This window comes from Colletotrichum costaricense (assembly GCF_030867565.1).
Source record: "Colletotrichum costaricense strain IMI 309622 chromosome Unknown Scaffold_7.1, whole genome shotgun sequence".
Taxonomy (NCBI): domain Eukaryota; kingdom Fungi; phylum Ascomycota; class Sordariomycetes; order Glomerellales; family Glomerellaceae; genus Colletotrichum; species Colletotrichum costaricense.
This window is the reverse complement of record NW_026848236.1, coordinates 558397-578831: the sequence shown is the minus strand read 5'-3', so window position 1 is coordinate 578831 and position 20435 is coordinate 558397. Positions and strand designations below refer to the sequence as shown.

At 52.7% G+C, this 20435-nt stretch overlaps 5 protein-coding genes across 5 annotated transcripts; 3 read left to right on the top strand and 2 right to left on the bottom strand.

The window, feature by feature from the left end:
* Window positions 1–98: 98 nt before the first annotated feature.
* On the bottom strand, window positions 99–3101 carry CCOS01_07394 (uncharacterized protein; the record flags this gene model as incomplete). The annotated part of the gene is made up of 2 exons (XM_060455560.1): window positions 99–2749; window positions 2801–3101. 2 exons carry the CDS (start codon window positions 3099–3101, stop codon window positions 99–101), a joined length of 2952 nt encoding a protein of 983 aa, XP_060313452.1.
* A 2894-nt stretch (window positions 3102–5995) lies between these two features.
* CCOS01_07393 (uncharacterized protein) lies at window positions 5996–7291 on the top strand (the record flags this gene model as incomplete). Its single annotated transcript, XM_060455559.1, has 3 exons — window positions 5996–6094; window positions 6532–6541; window positions 6903–7291. The coding sequence occupies 3 exons, from the start codon at window positions 5996–5998 to the stop codon at window positions 7289–7291; spliced, it is 498 nt and encodes a 165-aa protein (XP_060313451.1).
* Window positions 7292–12122: 4831 nt separating this feature from the next.
* Window positions 12123–14448, top strand: CCOS01_07392 (fungal specific transcription factor domain-containing protein; the record flags this gene model as incomplete). The annotated part of the gene is made up of 4 exons (XM_060455558.1): window positions 12123–12290; window positions 12422–12721; window positions 12856–13320; window positions 13393–14448. The coding sequence occupies 4 exons, from the start codon at window positions 12123–12125 to the stop codon at window positions 14446–14448; spliced, it is 1989 nt and encodes a 662-aa protein (XP_060313450.1).
* A 1064-nt stretch (window positions 14449–15512) lies between these two features.
* Window positions 15513–16307, top strand: CCOS01_07391 (uncharacterized protein; the record flags this gene model as incomplete). The annotated part of the gene is made up of 2 exons (XM_060455557.1): window positions 15513–15730; window positions 15860–16307. The coding sequence occupies 2 exons, from the start codon at window positions 15513–15515 to the stop codon at window positions 16305–16307; spliced, it is 666 nt and encodes a 221-aa protein (XP_060313449.1).
* Window positions 16308–16906: 599 nt separating this feature from the next.
* Window positions 16907–18200, bottom strand: CCOS01_07390 (uncharacterized protein; the record flags this gene model as incomplete). Its single annotated transcript, XM_060455556.1, has 2 exons — window positions 16907–18084; window positions 18140–18200. 2 exons carry the CDS (start codon window positions 18198–18200, stop codon window positions 16907–16909), a joined length of 1239 nt encoding a protein of 412 aa, XP_060313448.1.
* Between the last annotated feature and the right edge of the window lie 2235 nt (window positions 18201–20435).

Here is a 20435-nt window from a genome sequence, read left to right as displayed (position 1 = left end):
AATGAACCAAGCGCCACGCGATGCACTTCCGACAGCAGTCCGGCTTGTTCTTCCAAACACAAGCCATTTCTGCTCAGCTCGCTCAACGCACCTTCTCCTCAACTTGAACCGCTCTCCTCCCGGCCACTGCTGTAGCCGCTCTCCGCCCCACCTGCAGTGGCGGCTGAACTGCCGGCGGCAACCGGAAGCTCAGCACTATTGCTGCGACCTCTGGCAGTTCCGGCGGCCGCAACCGCACTGCTGCTACTGGTGCGACGGAGATCCCGAGGGGGAATTGGGATCTTGAAGTCGGCTCCGCTATCTTCATCTTCTACAATGCCTGCCATCTCATCTCCATTTTCCGGCTCGCTGTCGCCCTCGTCGCCGCTCGACATCTGTGCATCGTCAGGATACTGTCTGTCAAAAGCAGGGGCGTGAGCTTTTACAACGCCCCCTACCTTTGAATCATCGTCCGAGTTGGACTCGTCATCATCATCGTCGGAGCTGCCAGAGCTGTCGCTGTCGAAGTCGAAGTAGAGACCCGGCGGCGGCAGAGGCGTAGGGTTAAGCTTCCGAACAGATTTAGACGTGTATTCGATGTTGATCGGTGATTTCTTGAGACTCTCGGACTTTGCTGATTTTGCCTGGGACCCGGAAGACCCAAGCGGCGATGTGATTCTGCTCATTAACTTGGAAAACTCCTCAGACTCTAAGCTGATCGTCGTTTCCTGCTTCACATCCACCTTCGGCCGCTTCGTGGTGGCGACCACAACAAAGTGGTCATCGGGAATAACACCACCCAGACCGCAAGCGTCCAGCTTGCTGCTCACAGCGTCTTGAGGGACGTTAGACCAGGGGAAATCGGCCTCGATGCCGCCATCACTCTCGTCTGAATCATTTTCTGTTGTGACAGCCACACTTGGGGCTTTACGGCCTTCAACAAGCGGCCGGTACGGGAGCGCCGAACCTGATTCAGTGCGACGAGGGAGATCAGGTCTGAGGAATCCAGCACTAGAGGAAAGCTGTTGGTCCTGGCCAGATGAGGTCATGTATGACGCGGGGGACGCATCGCCAGGATCGCCAGAGAGATCGGTACAGAATGGAGCACCGCTGTAGTAAATGATGGCACCATCCAAACGACGTCTCTTGCGGCGCGAGGATCCCGATCCATCCCATCGCGACTCTCCGTTGTTGCTATCTTCAACAACTCCATATGACGAGCCAACATCATCCAGTGAAGTCTGTTCGGCAGACGACGATTGGTGCACGAACATTGGCTTGTAGTGGAAAGTATCCGCCGATGGGATTGGATACTCCGGTTTCGACTGGTCGGACGAGTTCTTACCATATGAAGTGGAATAAGAACCATTCTTCCCCGAGCGTTGTTTGCGCTTCTTGCTCTGGTTGTCTAGTTGTGCCTCGTCGGACTCGTCGGAGCGACTGAGCTGAGAGGTATTACCTGAGCTGTCGCTACTGAACTTGGTTCCCTCAGTACCACCGCGCCATCTGATTTTCCGACCATCATGTGAAAGTTGGAATTTCGTGCTCTTCTCAGACACTGCACTCCTGATGTAATCGGGGGCAACGTTGAGCATGTGCAATTGTGCCATATTGCAAAGCAGGTTCAAGTAAACCCAGCCATCAGCATCCGGAGACACATCGCCATCGCTCATCAGCGCCGTAAGATGGGGAGGGGCGAGGCCCAAGTGACGAATGTAGTCCATATTGGCGGTTGGGTTTTGCATGCGATCCGGGTCGAGATCGAGCGGTCTGGTGGGACGCTGCTCTGGCGGCGGCGGATCCGGCGGCGAAGTGCTGCTTGCATCTGCCGCGGTCGCCCAATTGCCACCAGAATCCCGTTGATCGCCATTCGAGTTTGATGATTCACCATCTTTGGCGACGTTCTTCTTGCCATCGGATGCAAGTATGGGAGCCTCGCGGGAAGGCTCGAGGTATCCGGCGGGCACATTAGAGGGCCCGTGATGAGTGGTGGTATTGCCGGTTGTCGGCTCCACCATAATCGGGGCGTATGAGGCGATGTTTGCTGCGGACTTGGGCTGCGGACGAGCGAGATTCCGTCCGCTGATTCTACCCGTGAAGATCTGCTCCAGCCGACGAACAATCAACTTCTTCCGGTCTTTTTCCGTCAAAACCATATGTCGCGGGTATAATCCCTCCGGAATGTCCTTCAGGTAATTCTCCACCTTCTGGTCCGATGCCTTGGTTCTGGAGCTAATGGATGGCCGGGCGAGGTGTGTGCCAGATGAGTTTGCCCCAGTTGACATCGAGGCATATGCACTGTCAACCGGCCTCGAGTGAGAGCCTGAAGAAGACGATGCATGCTTCGAGACGTAACCAGAACCTGAATGCAAATGAGCGTTGTGCCTCGACTTCTTTCGAGACGATGAAGCTTCGGCGCTGGGGGTACTGCTTTCCAGGCCAGATGCAAACTCGCGTAATGTACTCTCCAGTTCTCTCTTCTTGCGCTTGGGAAGCCCATGGACTTTGATTTCGAACAACTTGTCTCTCTTCATCAATTCTGGTCCTTTTTGCTTGTAACGCTTCAATTCGTCCCTCAGCCTCTTGATCTCAACCGTCAAATCGTCGATTACGCTTCGATAATCGTCAGCGCTGCTGCTGTGCGTGGCACTCGGCTTGTTGGCCCCAATCATCATTCCGTTCATCGGTGGTCTCAGATGCGTCGGGTAGGCGGAGGGTTTCGCGTCGTCGTTGGAAGAATCGCTCTCTTTCTGGAAGAACGGGGGATCGACTGAATCTTGAGTTAGACCTTCTCCCAAAAAGGTGGCTCAAGGGCGCTTACCGTCCATTGCGCCAGCATACGTTGTCGTGGGATTCTCATTATTTTGATCGAACCATTTCTCCGGGTCGCTAGGGCCGGTATTGTGGCTCTCGCCAGAAGACTGTCTGTTAGGTGATGACGACGACTCCGGGCTGGCAGCGGCCAGGGCTCGCGTTAAGGCAGCTTTCTCAGTTGCTTCGTGTGCTAATCGGTGGTTGCGCAATGTGATTGAATGCTCAGGCGAACTTCGGCGTGGTAGCGGGTGTCCCTTCGGCGACTTCGGTGGGCGCCCGCCTTCAAACGTAGGCTGGGCGTCGGGCATCTTGGGCACCTCAAGACGCCTAGCTGAATTGGCGGATTCTGCGTCGGTGCTCGCGTTGCTATGCGAAGTATTCAGGCGACATGGAGTCGGAGTTCGGGTTGTCGTTGTGCAAGCCGTTTTGTCGGTAGTGACCACTTCGATGAAGTGGATGATGGGGGGGATGTTGATGCTGGATTTCGGGAGGATACTGTTTGTAGGCTGTGTATTAGTTGGTGTTGGATAGTCGCTCAAGTGTTGGACCCTGAAATTGTGTAGGTACAAGAGTGTATATGTCAGGTGGGCAGGTAGGCTGTGATTGGTCGAGGCATCGATCGATCGATCGAATGCTGGGAAAAAGGTATGACGACAACCTCCGTCAGGAGCCGACACGGTGAGAGGGTAGCACTCACATTTAGAGGAGAAACACGCACAGTGTAAGACTGCAGCTAATTTCAATCCTGAGGAGCAATGTGTTTCCACGGTCCGTTTGTCGTTCTGCCGCGCAGTTCGCGATGTGTCGCGAAAGCTGAGAAGCTCAGCTCTGAGTGAGGGTTGAAGAGAGTAAGTGGTGTTGGTGGTTCGAGAGGAGCAGCCCGCTCTCGTGACCTTTTGCCACCAAGGCCGCGACTTTGTTCCTCGAAGGACAGCGGTCTTGTTGGGAAGAAACTTGAAAAGACGATTCGTCTCGCAGGACAGCTAAGTATCTCTTGTTCGCAACCCAGGGCAGGGCAGGCGTCTGACTTGTGGGTAATGGCAAATGCAGAGCCCAGGGCTCGAGGAAGAAAAACATGTCTGTCGCCGGGATAAGAGCCAAAATGTATGGGGTGAGGGCACGTTCACGCCGCTCGGGTTGCTGGTTGAATGGTGCGGGGCGGACAAGGTATGAACCCACAGCAGCTCGCAAGCTGCTTGGTCTGATCTCCAGGACCTGACAGGGTTCTCGGGATCAGAGTCAATCGAAGAGGCAAGTGGGGCGCTAGTTACCGGGTAGAGTAGGGGTGTGGCTTCCCAGCGTCTTTTTGGCAGAGGGGAAGGGGGTGTGCCAATAACGAGACCCGAGGACAGTTGCTCTTGCTGCCCTGGTCGCTGGTCACTGGTGTCGTCTCAGTGGGTGTGTGGTTGTGGTGTGTGCCGGCCCCCGACACTGCCTGCAGAGTCCAGACACAATCCAGACAATGGTGGCAGGCCACCGCAGGGCTGGAGAGGGCGATGGACGCACCTAGGCCTTTGGGCAACTTTGGATGGTGGTGCACCTTACAAGTAAGGAAGCGTGGGAAGGTCGTCCGGCTCCGTACCCCCTTCGAGAATTCAGACTGCCACCGGCGCTTCATTCCTTCCTCTGCATTAGTCCGAGCCTTCATCTTCAAGACCTTGTTGTTCCGAAGACACATTGCCCGCCATCCTAGTCACGTGGATCTCCATGTGCATCGTCAACTTGGGTGGCAATCGCCAGTATGTAAACGCCGACAGCCATAACAATTAGGTCGAGCAGATAAAGTCGGGACATGAGAAAAAAAAACCTTCTTTCTACCTTGGTTCTCTCCTCGTTGCCCGGGTACATTACCAGACAGGTCGCTGGTCGCGCCTGGCCCCCTGTCGAGACCCTTGGTTTGAAGGCGGTGGCAGGTACCTCCCTACCTTGCATTTTACCACAGCAAGAGTGAGGTAAGATCCCGGCCGTTACAGGCTACCTACCCACCTACCTAGGTTCTTTCAACTTCCAAGCCGCTCTTGTAGACTAGAATCAAAAGGACGAGAGGACGGGTAGACTCAGCTACGTCCTCCTAATCATTTCAGTGGCTTTTGAACTGCAGAGCGACACCAGCATCATGATTCCGATAGGTAGCATACATCCAGCGTTCCATAAGGTAGTGAAGGCTTTTTTCTCCTTCCACGTACTCCGTACTCCGTAGATTATTGACAGCGGCTGCAGCCATCCGTGCACAGCTGCACACCGTGGCACCTACTGGTAGGTACCCCCACAGAAATTTCATGGAGCTTCTACATACAACTGGGACCGAGCACAGCGCAGCGAGTGACATGCCATGCTCGTGGCCGAGGCAGCAACGAGTGACATTCATCCCCAGCCACCATGTCACTTTTTTAGGCCAAGACGGATTGAGAAGGCACCGCTTACGTCACGCCACACCCACTCCCTTGGGCGTGTCTCGTTGCGCTTGAGGTCCAAATGCGATTCACAACGCTGGACTTCCTACATACAACCACAACCACCACCCTACGAATCTCGAGCCGAGTAGAACGATCCAACTGAAGATGAACGGCATAGAAGCATCAAACCCCACACAGATAAATGTGTATACAACATTGAAGGGTATTTCGGCCAAAACATATTTCGCGCTTTGGACAAAAGGACAGCGCGATTGAGGGCCTGTTCGTCATCCCGGTCCGCGTCCACCTTGGGCAACGAACAAGTCGGAACAATACTGTGGTAGAGCAACGAAGGGCCATCATGATCCATTCGAATATCGCAAAAGCTCGCCCTCATTCGTCAAAATGAAATCCACGAGTTCGCGAGTGAGCCACGACAGCCAATACTCATGCAGCACACGGGCCGCCAGACGACCAGTCATGTCAAGGGGAGTCCGCATTATCATGAAGCCGCGATCTCGCTTTTGCTGTGTCATCGACGCAGTCGGTGGCCACGGGCACCAGCCCGACTATGCCAGCTTACCGTATTATCTGACCGTTTCCCTCCCAAAATTCCAACTACGCAAATCCAAAATTCTCGGCTCAATTTTTTCATCATGGCGCGCGAATGCATGACCTCCCTTACAATTCTTCATCGCCGATTCACAGTGTTCTTCAACGGAAACGGCTTCGCCTAACAACATACCTTGCGGCGCAGTATTGTCTAGCATAGGGATAGATTCGCACACTTACAACCACATACAGCCATGGTCTTGGATCAGCCAACCACAATTGCCAACTCGATGCTCGAACAAGAATCTATTGGCCTGTCGCATCAGGATCAGCTCACCGCTGTGGACAAGGCCGTCTTCATTCCGAAAAGAGACGTCGGACACGATCATCAGTTATCAATTCCGCAAGTTCTATTTCCTTCTTCCATTTTCCTTGAATCACCCCCCGACCCCTCAAAACCTAGTGCCCACTGTGCATACCTCTCGCAGTTCTATGTACGGGTACCCTTCACATTCACATCCAGTCGCCCGTTGGGCCAGGTTTGGAGGTGTGATTGCCCTGACCAGTCAGAGCCGCTGGAAGTACATCCGTCCCCACTTGATGGCTGCTCATTGGTCATACACACTCCCCTCTTCCGTCATTCCCGAGCTACACGCAGGGCAACCCTGACACCAAGGGCACGTCACCCCTGACTGCTTCACGCCCCCCTCGGAGCCTGGAGGTGGTTCGAGGACAAGGACAGCTCGACACTGTGTGACACTCTTTGCTGACCTGACTCTCTCTTACACAGTATATGGTTGGTAGGTAGCTAGTTGTTCAGCTGTCCATTGCTGAAAGTCGCCACCGACGCTCACGACGGGTCTGGCCAGATTTGCAGGTGTCGCTACCTTGTTCGAAGATCATTATCGATTTTCGGACACAGACTCCGCATGTCAGCCAGGCACGCCTGTCCATGGCGCAGGATGCCGCTGCGTCTCTTTCCTCGAAATTCAGGGTCCGGCGATCATAGAAGTCCACCTACACAAATCCCACGACCCACGATTATGACGGAAATCAAGGCAGACTCGCATTGCCATATGCAACCCTTATTCTTCTTTGCAAAAACCCCTCGCCGGTCCTCAACCTTTTTGCAGCGGTATGACGTCAGTTGGCCCTCAGCAGTTGTGCCTCGAAGTGCCGACGGCGAAACACAGCATTCTTCCAGAGTTGTAAGACAGTCGTCGTTTTGGATGGGGTCGGCCGGCCGTCAAGCGGCGCAGCCGGGCATCGTCGACGGGGAAAACACTACAAGGACGGGCCATAGCACGGAGCGATCCACACCGGCAGCTCCGTCTTCAGCACCGGACACCGGCTTCTGGACACCTCTACTTCACCGGCGCTACCCGGAAACCCACAGCCAATCAGTAACGCCACCAGTCGACTGTGGAATAAGCTTCGAGTCCCCGACCGTCGCGAGCCGCATCGCTAGCGTGGATCGGGAGCACACAAGGACCCTTCGTGCAGGGTCGTCGCCCCTTTCTCGCCCGTCGCATCTCCCGACCGCACCTTGATCGCCCATTCCAGCCACTTGGAAGTTGCCACAAACAAAGGGAAGATGGTATCCTCGATCAAATTCGCGGTCCAAAACCATAGCGAAACATGGAAACCTGTCAAATTCCCATTCCCAACACCATCTTTCCGCATCTCACAGTTTATGCAGATCTAGCAGAATCTCATTCGATACCCTTCACAATGCCTCGATTCACCATCGATGTGGATCTACCCGCCTAGACCCTCGCCTCGGGCACCACGCGCACGACATGGAGGGGAGTGTAATTCGAAAAGCAGTAAACCCACCAAGAGCTAGACCATTGGACCGGAGGCGAAGCCATCCCCTGGCGACACAGACAGTACTGTCTGCTGGTGAACTCGAGCTGTCGCGTGCCAACAAGACTTACCCCCCTGTTGCCCATGTGGCCCTTCACTTGCCCCGGTGCTTCTGCTCCGCGAACGTCTGTCCCTCGCAAGAACGTGAGGAGCTCTCGCATGGCGCTTGGCAGCTAATCTGTTGCAGGCGACTGGTTGTCACCTATGCGGAGCGAGTAACGAGGTTACTCATCATTCTCTACTGGACCAGACTATTTACGGCCTTGCTTGCGCCATTCCCCACCCTCTATTCGATTGGGGGAGATACTGGAGATTGGGGTCGGAGCAAACTTGACAGGCACCAAGGGCACCCGCCAGTTTTGTGACAGATCAAAAGTTTGATCTCACAGATGGACCAGGATCGAGGCAATCTTCCCGTTGGCCCAGTGGCGAAGCAACGGTCGTGGCCCAATCGGGGCACTACGACTTCTCCTTGCTGTGGCTTGTCTGCACTGCGGGCTCTTCCCGACGCGAATGGAGCTTAGGGTTGTCCTGGCACACTCACGTCGACAAGTCGCGACCAATCACCTGTTGCAATCGCTTTGGATTGTGCTCTTGGAACCATTCATCTAGCCGAAAGGCCCCCACCAGAGAACAAACATGGCAAACGTCGTTTGTTGGCCGGGATCCCCTCTTTGTAGGAGACGAACTGGAAGTTTGCAGATCCGGCAAACGGTGGTATTCATATCGCATGGGCTGCCAGGATCGACCCCATAGCCTTCCCCTGGTCAAAGCTGCCAAGCACACACAAGCAAGTGAGCCCGATCTTGAGATCAGCGTTGCTAAACTCAGTCGGCTGTCGCATTGCCTTCCCCCCACCATCATCTGGGTAACTGCCCACAAACGAGGCAGAGAAAGCATACTGTGTAGAAGACCGCTTGTTCGGGTTCACTGCAGAGATACAGGGAGCGCGCTAAGAAGAAGCTTTGTTTCCCAACCTAATCTCAGGTTTGCCGCCCATCTTCTTTTCTTCGGGTATCTGATTAGTGCGTATTGACCACTGAGGACTCTCGGGAGATCGGACGTTGCTGGGGGGAGGGAGGACCTGGTGCTACCGTGCCGCAACGCTTCCCCCGAAGTACCTACTCGGTGGGGAAGAGACGGCGTCCCGGGCGCGGCCGCCACGAACGACAAAATGTGGCGCTCTCCTGATTCATGTCCAACAAGCGTTGGTGGCGAGAGATTGAGAAGAGGCTCGGTGCGACGACCCCTTATGCTCCCGCTTCCTAGAACACGATCGTCTCGGACCCGAGATCCAAGATCCCGGTAGCGATCTCAGTTCTCAGTAGTTCATTTACTTGCTGTCCAAGTCCCTCTTCCCCACCATCCGAACGGAGATGGTGGCAACTGTCAACCGCGCATATTGGTGACTCTAATCGGCAGCCTTGTGGAAGACGAGTTTTGGGGCAACGACTGCATACGTGCGCGCACGGTTTGATTGGACACTACGAGATGAACGAGAAACATGGGCGGCTGAGTAGATTGAGTCTAGAACTGGTATATAGGCACAAAGGTTACCGATGCAGTGGGTCTACGTATTCCAAGACTCGTGTCGGCGCATTGCAGATGAGTACTACAGAGAAATAGAAACCGACACAACCTCCTCAACTAATACGATTGCATTGCCCCCGAAATTCGGCTTTTCATACAGACATTACTACATCATTAATCTCCGAGGGTGCCCGTGGAATGAGCATCACCAAGATATTTTCAGAAGGCCATGATATCAGAAGTTCTTCCATCGGGCCATGCGAACAGAAGCATACTTGGCTTTGATCGATTTGATAGTACCTTGTGTAGATATTCATAACCTTGGGCCCGATGTCTAGATATGGTTCGACTGAGCAAAATACAACAAGTAGTCTCGCTATACTGCCGTATGTGGGATACCTATCCCTATCTAAAACAACTCTTTGAGGTAGTCTTTCTTCACGACTCGTATTATTCAGCATAAGCAATGCAATGAATAGTCTTGAGAGGAAGAGGAGAGAGAGAAAGAGAGAGAATAGATCTAGTATACCATCTCCATTTTCCCACTGGATTTGTAACCAGTTATACTTTTTTATCTAGTAAACCCTGTGCTCTTCGCGATCATCACCTTTGCTCTTCTTAGGCTTATTCACCTCAGAACGGGGAATGGAAGACGCTAATTAACCTATACGGCCCGGGTCGCAAAACGATATCATTTGTAGCGTCCAACCTGAGGAAATATCAGCTCAGTACGTAGTAGTCTCTTTGGATATCTCAGTTGCGGTTGAGGGTATGCTGCTCCGCGGGTAAAAGTAAAGGGTGATTCAGAGACGTCGATTGGGCATCGAAACCATTGCGGAGAGCAACGCAACCTGCAACTTCGTTTCGTAGCGGATCATAATGGCCCCGTGGGCGAAACACTCTCAGCGCTTACACATGGACGCAGGCTCGTCCCACGTGCTTTGGCGTCGCTACACGCGCTGGAAAGCGGTATGTCGTCGTTGTCGCGAATTAGGGCCACATGCCTGACGTCGTCATCTGCTGGTGGAGGAGGGAGTACGCCAGCAAGATGAGCCCATGAACCCCCCTCTTAAACGTCGAACTTGCGTCGCATGATATGGTCCATTGTCAAACTCGCATGAATGACCATATGATAAATCTGGAACACTACACTGTTCGAAATAGCCTTCTCGGCAATCTTGACTGCTCGTCTCGTGGCGTGTCCCATCGCGTTGCCATTGATGACCTGTACCATCATCAACACGAAGTCCGAATAGAAAAAGACACTTGTGTATAGCGACGGCATTTCAACAGACCAAGCACCATTCAAAATATATTAGATAACGAGGTACTTGAATGTCACCGAAATCGCTGCGGTAACGAGGGGTCGGGGCTACGAGGTATGAGGTGAGTTTTGCGCGGAAAAAGTTGACCTGGGAGTACGAAGAGAGTGGTGATGGCGTGGGAGGGCTTAAGAATCGAGAAGCGAGAAGGGGGGTGAAGGCGAGGGCGTAGAAGGTAGAGTTAGACAGTGGCGTAGACGGTGTATTACATTGAGCAGGCTGGGAAGGAGGGTCTACAAGTTGAGTAGGAGGCGACTGAGGCGTTGTTAGTTACCATTGCGACTCATTTGGCTTATGTCGGAGAGTATGAGGGTATGTAATGGTTACGAACCGATGAAACTTGGGTGTTTATCGTTGAACCGAGTGTTTATTAGCAGTTGAATATGTGATGGAAGCGAGATGCAGAGAAGTAGAAGAAAGACGAATGAACGAAGAGCTCAGAAGGAGGGGACTTTGAGTACTTGACCATGTTGAACTTTTCATTTCGATATGCGACACTGACGATATACATCTCCAGGTGTCGAACTGGGACTCCGACACGACCGCGAGTCCGGACCATCTTAAGGGCTATCAACGGTCCCTTTCTCATCATTCAGCAAGCCGGCAGACCTGCCAATGGGGCCTCCTTTATTGGTATTGCGTAGAATGCCAATAAAGGCTAATTGAACCTTCGCCACCCCTCAAATCAAGTGGTTCGAACCAGCTACCGTTTGACAGGGACGCTAACTCCAGGAGACATCATACAGGTTTGCAACTCCACAATGACAAGGCTCAGACTGGAGCTGTTTGTGCTAGTTTCAGGAGTGTTCACGAAGAAGCCACAACAACATGCATCTCAGTTGGCAAATACAACTATCTCTATGGCGATACAAATTTCTATTGAAACTTGGATTCTTGCGCTCTCAGGTTGCCTATTACACTTCTCGTACTAAGCCTACGTGATTTGTTACGCAAAGTAAAAGTGACCAATGCGGCTCTCAAGCATTCTCAGGCATCGGGATCCCCTGAGTCAACAAGCGATTTTTATCTGCCAATGAGTTGCTCAGCCCCAGTCGAACAGTGACATGGCTGCTGTCATTTTATAGCGTTGCCCGATAGGAGGCTAGGGCAGTCGTGATTGTGAATGCCTAATCCCATCGTTCGTAACTATCGTAGGTAAGGTAGGTACCCATTATCCAATCATGGAATACAGAACTAAATTAAAGAATTTCAATCAACAAGCGCCACCTGAAGAGCCTCAGCTGCTCAAGGGTTAGTTCCTTGAGCTTACGCAGGTGGTGAACATTCCTAGACTCGTACGGGTACGAGTACCCACTTTGGCGTTGGGAGAATCCACTCATCTGCCGGTTCGGGGCGGGGCCTCGGACCCCAAAAGATTTCCGGACCCGGGAGATCTCCCTGCCCCACCGTCCAGAGTCTGCCTTACGAGACCCGATCGTAAGAGAACGTCGTGCGAAAACCCTAGATTTCCCCTTTTATTATTTACGAATCTTTTGACCACGACATACGTCTTGTCCCCAGATCCCCCTCTTTTTTTTTGTAAAGTTTGTGTAAAATCGTCCGATTCGCTCATCTCCCATCCCAGACCGCCTCGCCGTCCCGTCCCGTCCGCACTTGACATCCTACAACTCGACGCCAAGACTCTGCTGTGTGCCGACAAAGTATGGAGGACCCAACTATGGCGACTGTCGGCAGCCAACAACAAGGTAGCCACGAGGTGGCTGCGCGGGCCCTGGGTGACAGGCCCCTGAAGCGCGACCCTGCATGTGTAGAGTGCCGGCAGCGGAAACTAAAATGCGACCGAAAGTACCCCTGCTCAGAATGCATCACAGTATGTGTTGTCTTTAGTAAAACTCTCCTTTTCCCTCGCAGCTCTTGCTGCTACTACTTGTATCTCATTCGTGCCATCTTCCATCCTCCTCCACCACTTCCCTCTTTATATTAACATAAACTCCCACGCAGCATGGCCGCCATTGCCTTGCTCCACCACCATCGGGTCCACGCAAGCCTAGAAGGAAGAACCATCATGAGCTACGCGACAAACTTGCGAGCATCGAATCGCTTTTGGAGGAATGTATGGGATCGAAACCAATCTATCTCGCCAATGGAACGCCACCCGCCCTGACCGGTCAAGAATCTCCAATAGACGACCAGAACCACGACTATCATAGACCTAAAGTCCAGTCGCCAGGATGGCTCGTACAGACCAAAAACGGGGTCGAATTCCGTGACAGCAAAACGGCGTCTGCGACTCGCGAGGATGTAAGTAAACATCTTCCTTCCTATGGCTCGACAGCACTTGGTCCTGAAGACGATTTCATTGCTGTGATCGTCTCCTCGTGCATACACATACCATATCAGCCTTGGTTTATACTCACATAGGGTCAACATGATAGGAACAGACCATACGTGCCCTTTTTGAGGTGGAAAGCGAGCAGTCGACATGGCTACCTGCTCTCGCCTTCCTCAATCAGCACCATGACTCAATAGGCATATCTCCCGCCTCGGGGCTCTCCTACAACTGCGTCCCATCTCCACCTAACATCATCGTCTTGTGGAGAGTGTTCTTGGACAGAGTCTATCCTGTCACCAAGATACTTCACGTTCCGACATTCCAAGCCAACATTACAGATGCAGTGTCCAACTTTCACGCCATCCCGCCCGTCACACAGGGGCTTTTGTTCTCCATCTTCCTCGCAGCATCTGGTTCTCTTTCGCAAAAGGAGCACTGGGACATGCTACGCTGGTCCAAGAAGGATGCCTCGACGGTTCTGTCTAGGGGCTTTAAGGCTGCCATGGCACGATATAACTATCTGAAACGGTTCAACGAAGATACGATAAGGAGCCTGATATTTTATTCAGTGAGTACCTCATCTGAAGAGCATCATGCTTTGGATTGTCTCTACCATGGCACGTGGCTGATTGTAACGCAGCTACACCAACGAACTTTGAGAGATACGGTAGACCCATGGATCCTCAACGGTATCGTCATGAACATAGCTCACCGTCTCGGTCTCCATATCGACGGGACGCGACTCGGCTTCTCACCCTTCCAAATAGAAATGAGACGACGTCTGTGGTGGCAAACCGTTCTTATAGAGGCCAAAACGAGTGCCGCCTCATGCATTAGCGCCAAGGTGCTACCATCCAGCCGGGACACGCTCATCCCGCTCAATATCAACGACGAAGACCTACATCCTTCTATGAAGGAAGCACCCAGTGTCCGAGAAGGTCCATCAGAGATGTCTTACTGTGTACATACATACGAAACAGAAGCACTCGCCATGGCTATGCAGATCCCGTCCGTCGATGAGGTGCTCTGGGGCCAGGCCTCCTCAAACCCGGCTTCGGCATCGGCGCACGCTGCCATACCCTCGCCGCACCCTTTTGACTCACCCTTCGTCACCGCCATACAAGATGCCTTACAAAAGTTCGACCGGACGCTGGGGCCCCTCGAGCGTCTTCTCCTCTCCGACTCCGCCGCGAACCCGCTCCACGCAATGGCACTCTATGCCCGCACATCACTCGCCGCCATTGTTCAGATTGTCATCACGCCGCTCGAGGCCGCACCGGGATGGGGCACGGAGATACACGGTCCAGAAGACAAGTTCTTCAACGTGGGCCTGGTGGCGCTGGAGATCCTGCTTGAGCAACGGCGGCTCGCGGGCCATCAGTTCGCGTGGCTCGTCGACCTCGACTTCAAGATTCAGACGTTCTACTACCTGGGCGCGCAGCTTCAGAACAGAGTATCTGGCTCCTTGGCGGAGAGGACGTGGGCTGTCATTGAGAAGATGTATGCTTGTCGCGAGGACTTGTGGGAGCTCAAGGATGAGGAGAATATGACGCTGGCGAATCTTTTGATTGTGGCGTGGAGTCGGCGCGCGGAGCATTTTCTGGGGAATCGAGTTCTGCTGCTTGAGCCTCCTTTTGTGACGCGCCTGCGAGATGAGGTTATGATGATCAAGGCCGAGGCGTTGAGCTTATTCTGATGATGTTGTCAGATACCTCAGGCTGGGTGTCCGGGGCTAATTGCGTTTTTGCAACTTTTTTCGCCCATTTCCGATGTGAGGCTCTGGTTGAGGGAAATTAATTGAGGTCTTGTGTGTTCATGAAAATAGTGTTAGATGGATCATGGCCGAACTCTGCAACCACTGATGATCTTAAAAGGGTTTGCGCCTCATCTAAGATTCTGTGACATCTAGTTGCTCCACCGTACCGCTGTGCCGGATATGTGAACAAAGACTGGAGACATCATGGCTTGGGTGAGGAGTACGTATTCGTAGAGCTTGACTTTGCGCTAGTCTCTTAGACAATGGCAATTAGCTTCCTGGGGTATGCCACGGCGTCCTGATTGTGAGCCTTTTGGTTCTTCGAGGCGGCTCGGCGTCTGGTATTATGGTATACATTTTGTGAATTGTCCGAGATGGTCGGCCCAATCCGTAGATTGCCATGGGTTCCGGCCGTGGGCAAAGATGCCACCGCTGCACGCGAGTTTCATTCCATAAGGGTACCACCAAAGAAGACGTGGCGACCTTTAGGGTCGAAATCTCGTTGAATACGGACTGCAAGTTTCAATTAGTCCCTTAGATTTCAAAAGTTCAGATGATGTTCCGTCTGACTAGAATTTTAGAGTTCACAACTAAGGAACGCTAGCCCGTTGGGTTAGTACAAATAAGCGCTGATCCAGACGTTCGGGAGCACTTACAGGGTTCATATTTTGACTTAAACGTTGCTCAGCTTTTTCGGCATATGCTTGGCGATTACCTATTTGCATCGAATTCAAACGGGCGTATGTGAATATGTGAGGGTGATGCTGACAACTTCATTGGGGTTTTGTGATGTTTTCCTCCGACATTTTGTGCCAAATTGTATCCTGGAGAAGCCTTTCTAGGTTCTTCGAGCCAATATCAGGCCGTATAAGAAGTTTTGCAGTTGCCGTTCCAAATGTGGTATTGGTGATTATTGCACACGTTTTTGGGGGCTTATCACTTCGTCAGCCATAAGTTCTTACACCTCAATCACAGCAAGTTCCAAGAAGTCCAGAGACCAAAAGATGCCTTCTCCATACAAGACGGCTCTCATCACCGGCGCCACGTCCGGGACCAGCTATGCTTTAGCAGAGCGTCTGGTCGCGAACGGTGGCTTTTTTATTGCAGCAGGTCGCCGCGCAGATCGCCTGGAGAAAATCCTCTCCAAGCATGGAAGCTCAAAAGTTGCCACCGAAGTCTACGATGTCTCTAATATCGACGGCATGGAATCATGGATCGAAGAGTTAGTACGTTTGCATACTTTGATCCGCTCTAACTCCTAGGCCTATTCCTCCCCCGCCTCATTCAGAAAGTCGTCCTCAAATACACCACCTAAACGTTGTACGTCGACTGATTATTGACAACTACCCAGAGTGACTACCAAGTATCCCAAGCTAGACTGCCTCTTCCTCAACGCAGGCGACCAAAACACCTTTGACTTCACGCCCGCCCTCCTAGAAACAGCCAAAAACGAGCTAAACCTGAACTATTTCTCCCCGCTCGTCGCAACGTCGCACATCCTCCCCCATTTCGAGTTTCTCTCCACGCCGACCGCCGTCAAACTCGTGACCTCGAGCCTGGCCATCGTGCCCATGTCCCGCTGCGCAGACTACTGCGCCAGCAAAGCCGCACTTCGATCGCTAACCTGGAGTTTGCGCGCTCAGCTCGCCGATCGCGGGCCTCACACCGAGAGCATCCGCGTCATTGAGATCGTTCCGCCTGCTGTCAAGACTGAGCTGCATACGCGGCAGGCGGACCTGGTCGCAGCGGGACGGGCTGGTGTGGGTATGCCGCTGGAGCAGTTCATTGACGAGACATAGGAAGAGTTGGAGAAGGGTGAGGTGGATGATAACATTATTGGGCAGGCAAAGCATTACGCCTGTGGGGAGAAGGAGAGGAAGAAGGCTTTCAATGGATTGCTTGTGATGTTGAGGGGGGATTGAGTCGGGAGCTTTGAGTGACTGTGAGTTATCATCTGAGACAATGCTCATCTATATCTTCTATCGACAAGTCTCGAATTATCCTAATAACACTTTGAATCTAGAAACACTTGATGTAAGCTCACTTGATTTGAAGACAGCTACAGAAATAGCCTCTTATAGCAAACCCATCAAACTGGCATTCTATTAGTCACAAGGGAGGAGAAATCTTTTTCAAGACAATAGTAGTCTGTTATGTTCCTTTAGAGCTACATGTGCCCTGAATCCAGATCCTAGGTCTGAATCAGAGCAAGGTAAGTCTGAGCTATACACCATTCATTAATCCTAGCCGTCTCTCCATTCGCACCGTTTTGCCACCAGATCATCTTTCTGTCTCCAAAGCTCTGACAAGTTACAGTCCCGTATGATTCCCGACTAATTCTCTCAAGTCTAAATAGAGTACCAGTCACTATCATCGGCGACCTCGTCACAGGCTACGCTTAGATAGCAGGGGGAGGAGCCTGCTGGTTGGTGGCAGGAGGAGGAGGAGGGGGTCTCTGGTTGGGGTCGACAGCCCGAGCGCCGTTGGGCTTGGGAGGAGGAGGGGTGTTGTCGTTGGCCGGGGGAGGAGGAGGAGCCTGAGCCTGCTGGTTTGGGTTTACGGCCCTAGCGGCGTTGTTAGGCTTGGGAGGAGGAGCCTGCTGGTTCTCCGCGGGAGGAGGATGGGGCGCCTGCGCATTGGGGTTGACGGCTCTGGCGTTGTTCGGCTTAGGAGGAGGAGGGGTGTTGTTGTCCTTGGGTGGAGGAGGAGGAGCGGCCTGAGGGTTGACCGCTCTGCGGTTGTTGGGCTTGGGAGGAGGCTGCTCGTTGTTGGCCGGGGGAGGGGGAGGCTGTTGGTTGGGGTTGATTGCTCTCGCTCCGTTGGGCTTGGGGGGAGGAGGAGTGTTGTCGTTGGCGGGAGGAGGAGGAGCCTGGGCCTGTTGGTTGGGGTTCACCGCCCGGCGGTTGTTAGGCTTAGGAGGAGGGGGAGTGTTGTCATTGGCGGGAGGGGGAGGAGGCTGCTGGTTCGGGTTGATGGCTCTGGCACCGTTGGGCTTAGGAGGGGGAGGCGTGTTGTCCTTGGGAGGAGGGGGAGGAGCAGCCTGAGGGTTCACGGCTCTGCGGTTGTTGGGCTTGGGAGGAGGAGGCTGGTTGTTGTTCGCCGGAGGAGGGGGAGGCTGCTGGTTGGGGGCCACGGCTCTGGCGAAGTTACCGTTGCCGGCGTTGTTGGCGGTGTTTGCGTTGTTTCCAGCCGCATTGCCGTTGGCACCCGCAGCTCCGTTGTTCACATTGTTCGCATTGCCGTTGTTGGCATTATTGGCGTTGCCGGCGTTGTTGCCGGCGTTGTTGCCAGCAGCTCCGGCGTTGTTGGCGTTGTTCCCAGCGTTCGCACCATTTCCGTTGTTTGCGTTGTTGGGGTTGGCATTATTAGGGTTGTTGTTGGTGTTGGTAGGACGGGGAGGAGGGGGCTGCTGGTTGTTGTTGCCGGCGTTGTTGTTATTGTTGTTGTTGCCAGCATTGCCGGTGTTGCCAGCATTGCCAGTGTTGCCTCCGGTGTTGCCTCCGGCTCCGGCTCCATTGCCGGCACCTCCCCCGTTACCACCTCCAATGGCACCAGCACCGCCCTGAGGAGCGGGAGCTAGAAAAAAGAGAGTTAGTCACTGACTCCATACGATGTCCGTGAGAGTACTTACCAGTCAAGGCATTACCCGTGAGAAGGGCAATAGCGAGAACGGTGAGAGTGGTGTAACGCATTTTGACTAGGTATTGGAGACTTGGTCAAAAAGTCGAGTAATGACAGTATAGAGGTGAGAGAGAGAGAGAGAGAGTTGGGTATCGTCGAAAGAATCGAAGAAGTGAAGAATCAAGTGAAAATAGTGAATATGACTAAAGTTAGATGTGCACAGCACGGGAGAAGGTTGAAGAGTTAGAAAGGATGTTGAGGTAAAGTTAAGAAACTGTTGATGAGAATGATGAGAAAAAAGAACCTGATTTCCTCGAGATCGAGTGAGTCTTTATAGCCAAATGAATCCTCAAGACTTGTCGCCATTGGCAAGCAACATGAAGACTTTCAGCTCCACTGATCCCATCATCCAGCTCGTCTCATGTTGCCATTCAGCTGACGTTTCCCCCTAGGGCCGTGTTTGCCGATGTCTAGAACGCTGCGTCGAAGCATAGCCCGGCATGTCGAACACTTGACGGGCTGTGGACATCGCGACATCACCAACCCAGCATCTTGCAACATCGGGAGTTTAGATGGCATGTCGTCGTCCGCCGAACCTCAAACGAGCATTGACGTTGCCTGCAAAGGCGTGTGAAGGCCTGCGATGGGAGGATGAACCCAGCCTCCAATCGAACGATTACGAAGCTTGAATTAGGTAAAAAGTCATCAGAAAGGAGACTAGTCCGACGTCTAACGCGAATAAACGATTCGGCAGAGCCCCAGAGGCCCCCGGGAATGTGGCTCTGAGCCTCAATTCTCTGTTGAGGCTTGGCTCCCTCTTGCCGTTGCGGTCCTGCCGGGAAGCCTTGTGGGGAGAGGGAGCGGGAGCTTGTTTTCGGGACCCCATCCGGTTCGGAGAAAAAGAGTAACAATAGCGGGAAAAGTCTTGAAAGGGGTTCAAACAAGGAGTCGCATCACGGAAAGCTGGGGGTTTCTGAGCTCTGACGTTGCCATGTAGATTCGCAATCCTCTTTGGGCCTTTGCGGTCCCCGCATTTTCGTGTTTCGACTGATGCTGTGACATGCCTACCGGGGGGGCAGGGGGGGAAGCCGCACCGATTGATTGCGCGGCCCGATCTACAACGTGATGTGGGAGACGACCCCGGCGTCGATGGCTAAATGCGGAAGCTTTTGGGATTTCTAGAAGCTCCTTTTTTCTTCAGATCTCTCCAAGAGCTGGTGAGGCTGAAAAAACTTGTAACGTGAGCGCATTGAACGAGACTCGGTTCTTCAAACATTCTGGATCTTTTTCGTCATCTTACTTGGAAAATCATAGGTGGCTGGGCTGCACACACCGCCTCACCAGTGGAAGGGTCCGAGTGCAAGAGGGATGAGAGCAACATATGATGTCCAGCGACAATATCACCGTCAATTATGATCATCACGACTTACAAGAGCCTCCCGAGGCTACGTATGCCCATGAAAGCCGCTAGGTTCGGGCATGCCGAGCCGACGATGGTTGCCTCAGAAGGCGCAGATGTGCAAGGGTAACGATGGAGGAACACGTGATGGTCAAGTTTGTAAGAATACGGCATTTCACTGCTCAGATGTAGCGCAAGACGTGCCATATTACTAACAAATCCATGCGACGTGGCTCCGTGTGGCAGCCAGCTTCTCACATACAGCTTTCAAGTTCTGAAGGCGAAGGATGTTCAAGTTCCATACGCATTTATATCGCTGTGATGGTTGATTGAGATGTTTGCGATGGTAGAGACAAGAGTGGGAATAAATAACATCTAGAATTGGTCATATCCCGAGAAACAACATCAAGATTGAAAGCCGTCGGCGAGCTAGTGAATAAGCTTGTCAAGCTTTAACGAGTGGGCATCCGAGCCTACTTGCCATGTTGGAAAACCTAACAATCAATAGAGCGGGGCCTGCCGCGTCACTTAAATTGCGGCTCGTCAAATCATTCTACGCATATGTCAACTACCTTGCCAAGCCTCAAGTTGTAATTTCCGATCCGTATTGGAACAATACATATGGAAACAGGCATAGAGAGCCGACATTTCCCGTCTTTGATGTCCTGGATTTTACAATGCAAGTTGGCATGCAAGACAACCTCCGATAGAAATATCATGTTTCAATGGAGACTTTTCAATGAAAAAAGGTTGTGATATGAACCATGGGGTAAGTAACTCTCTCCGGCTTCATTTGGCCAAAATGATTAACACACACGGGATTGTGCCTTTGAAGAAGTTTGTACGATATGATACACATAATACTACTGAGAGGTTCTAGCGCTTCATTCTAATCTCGCGCTCGACA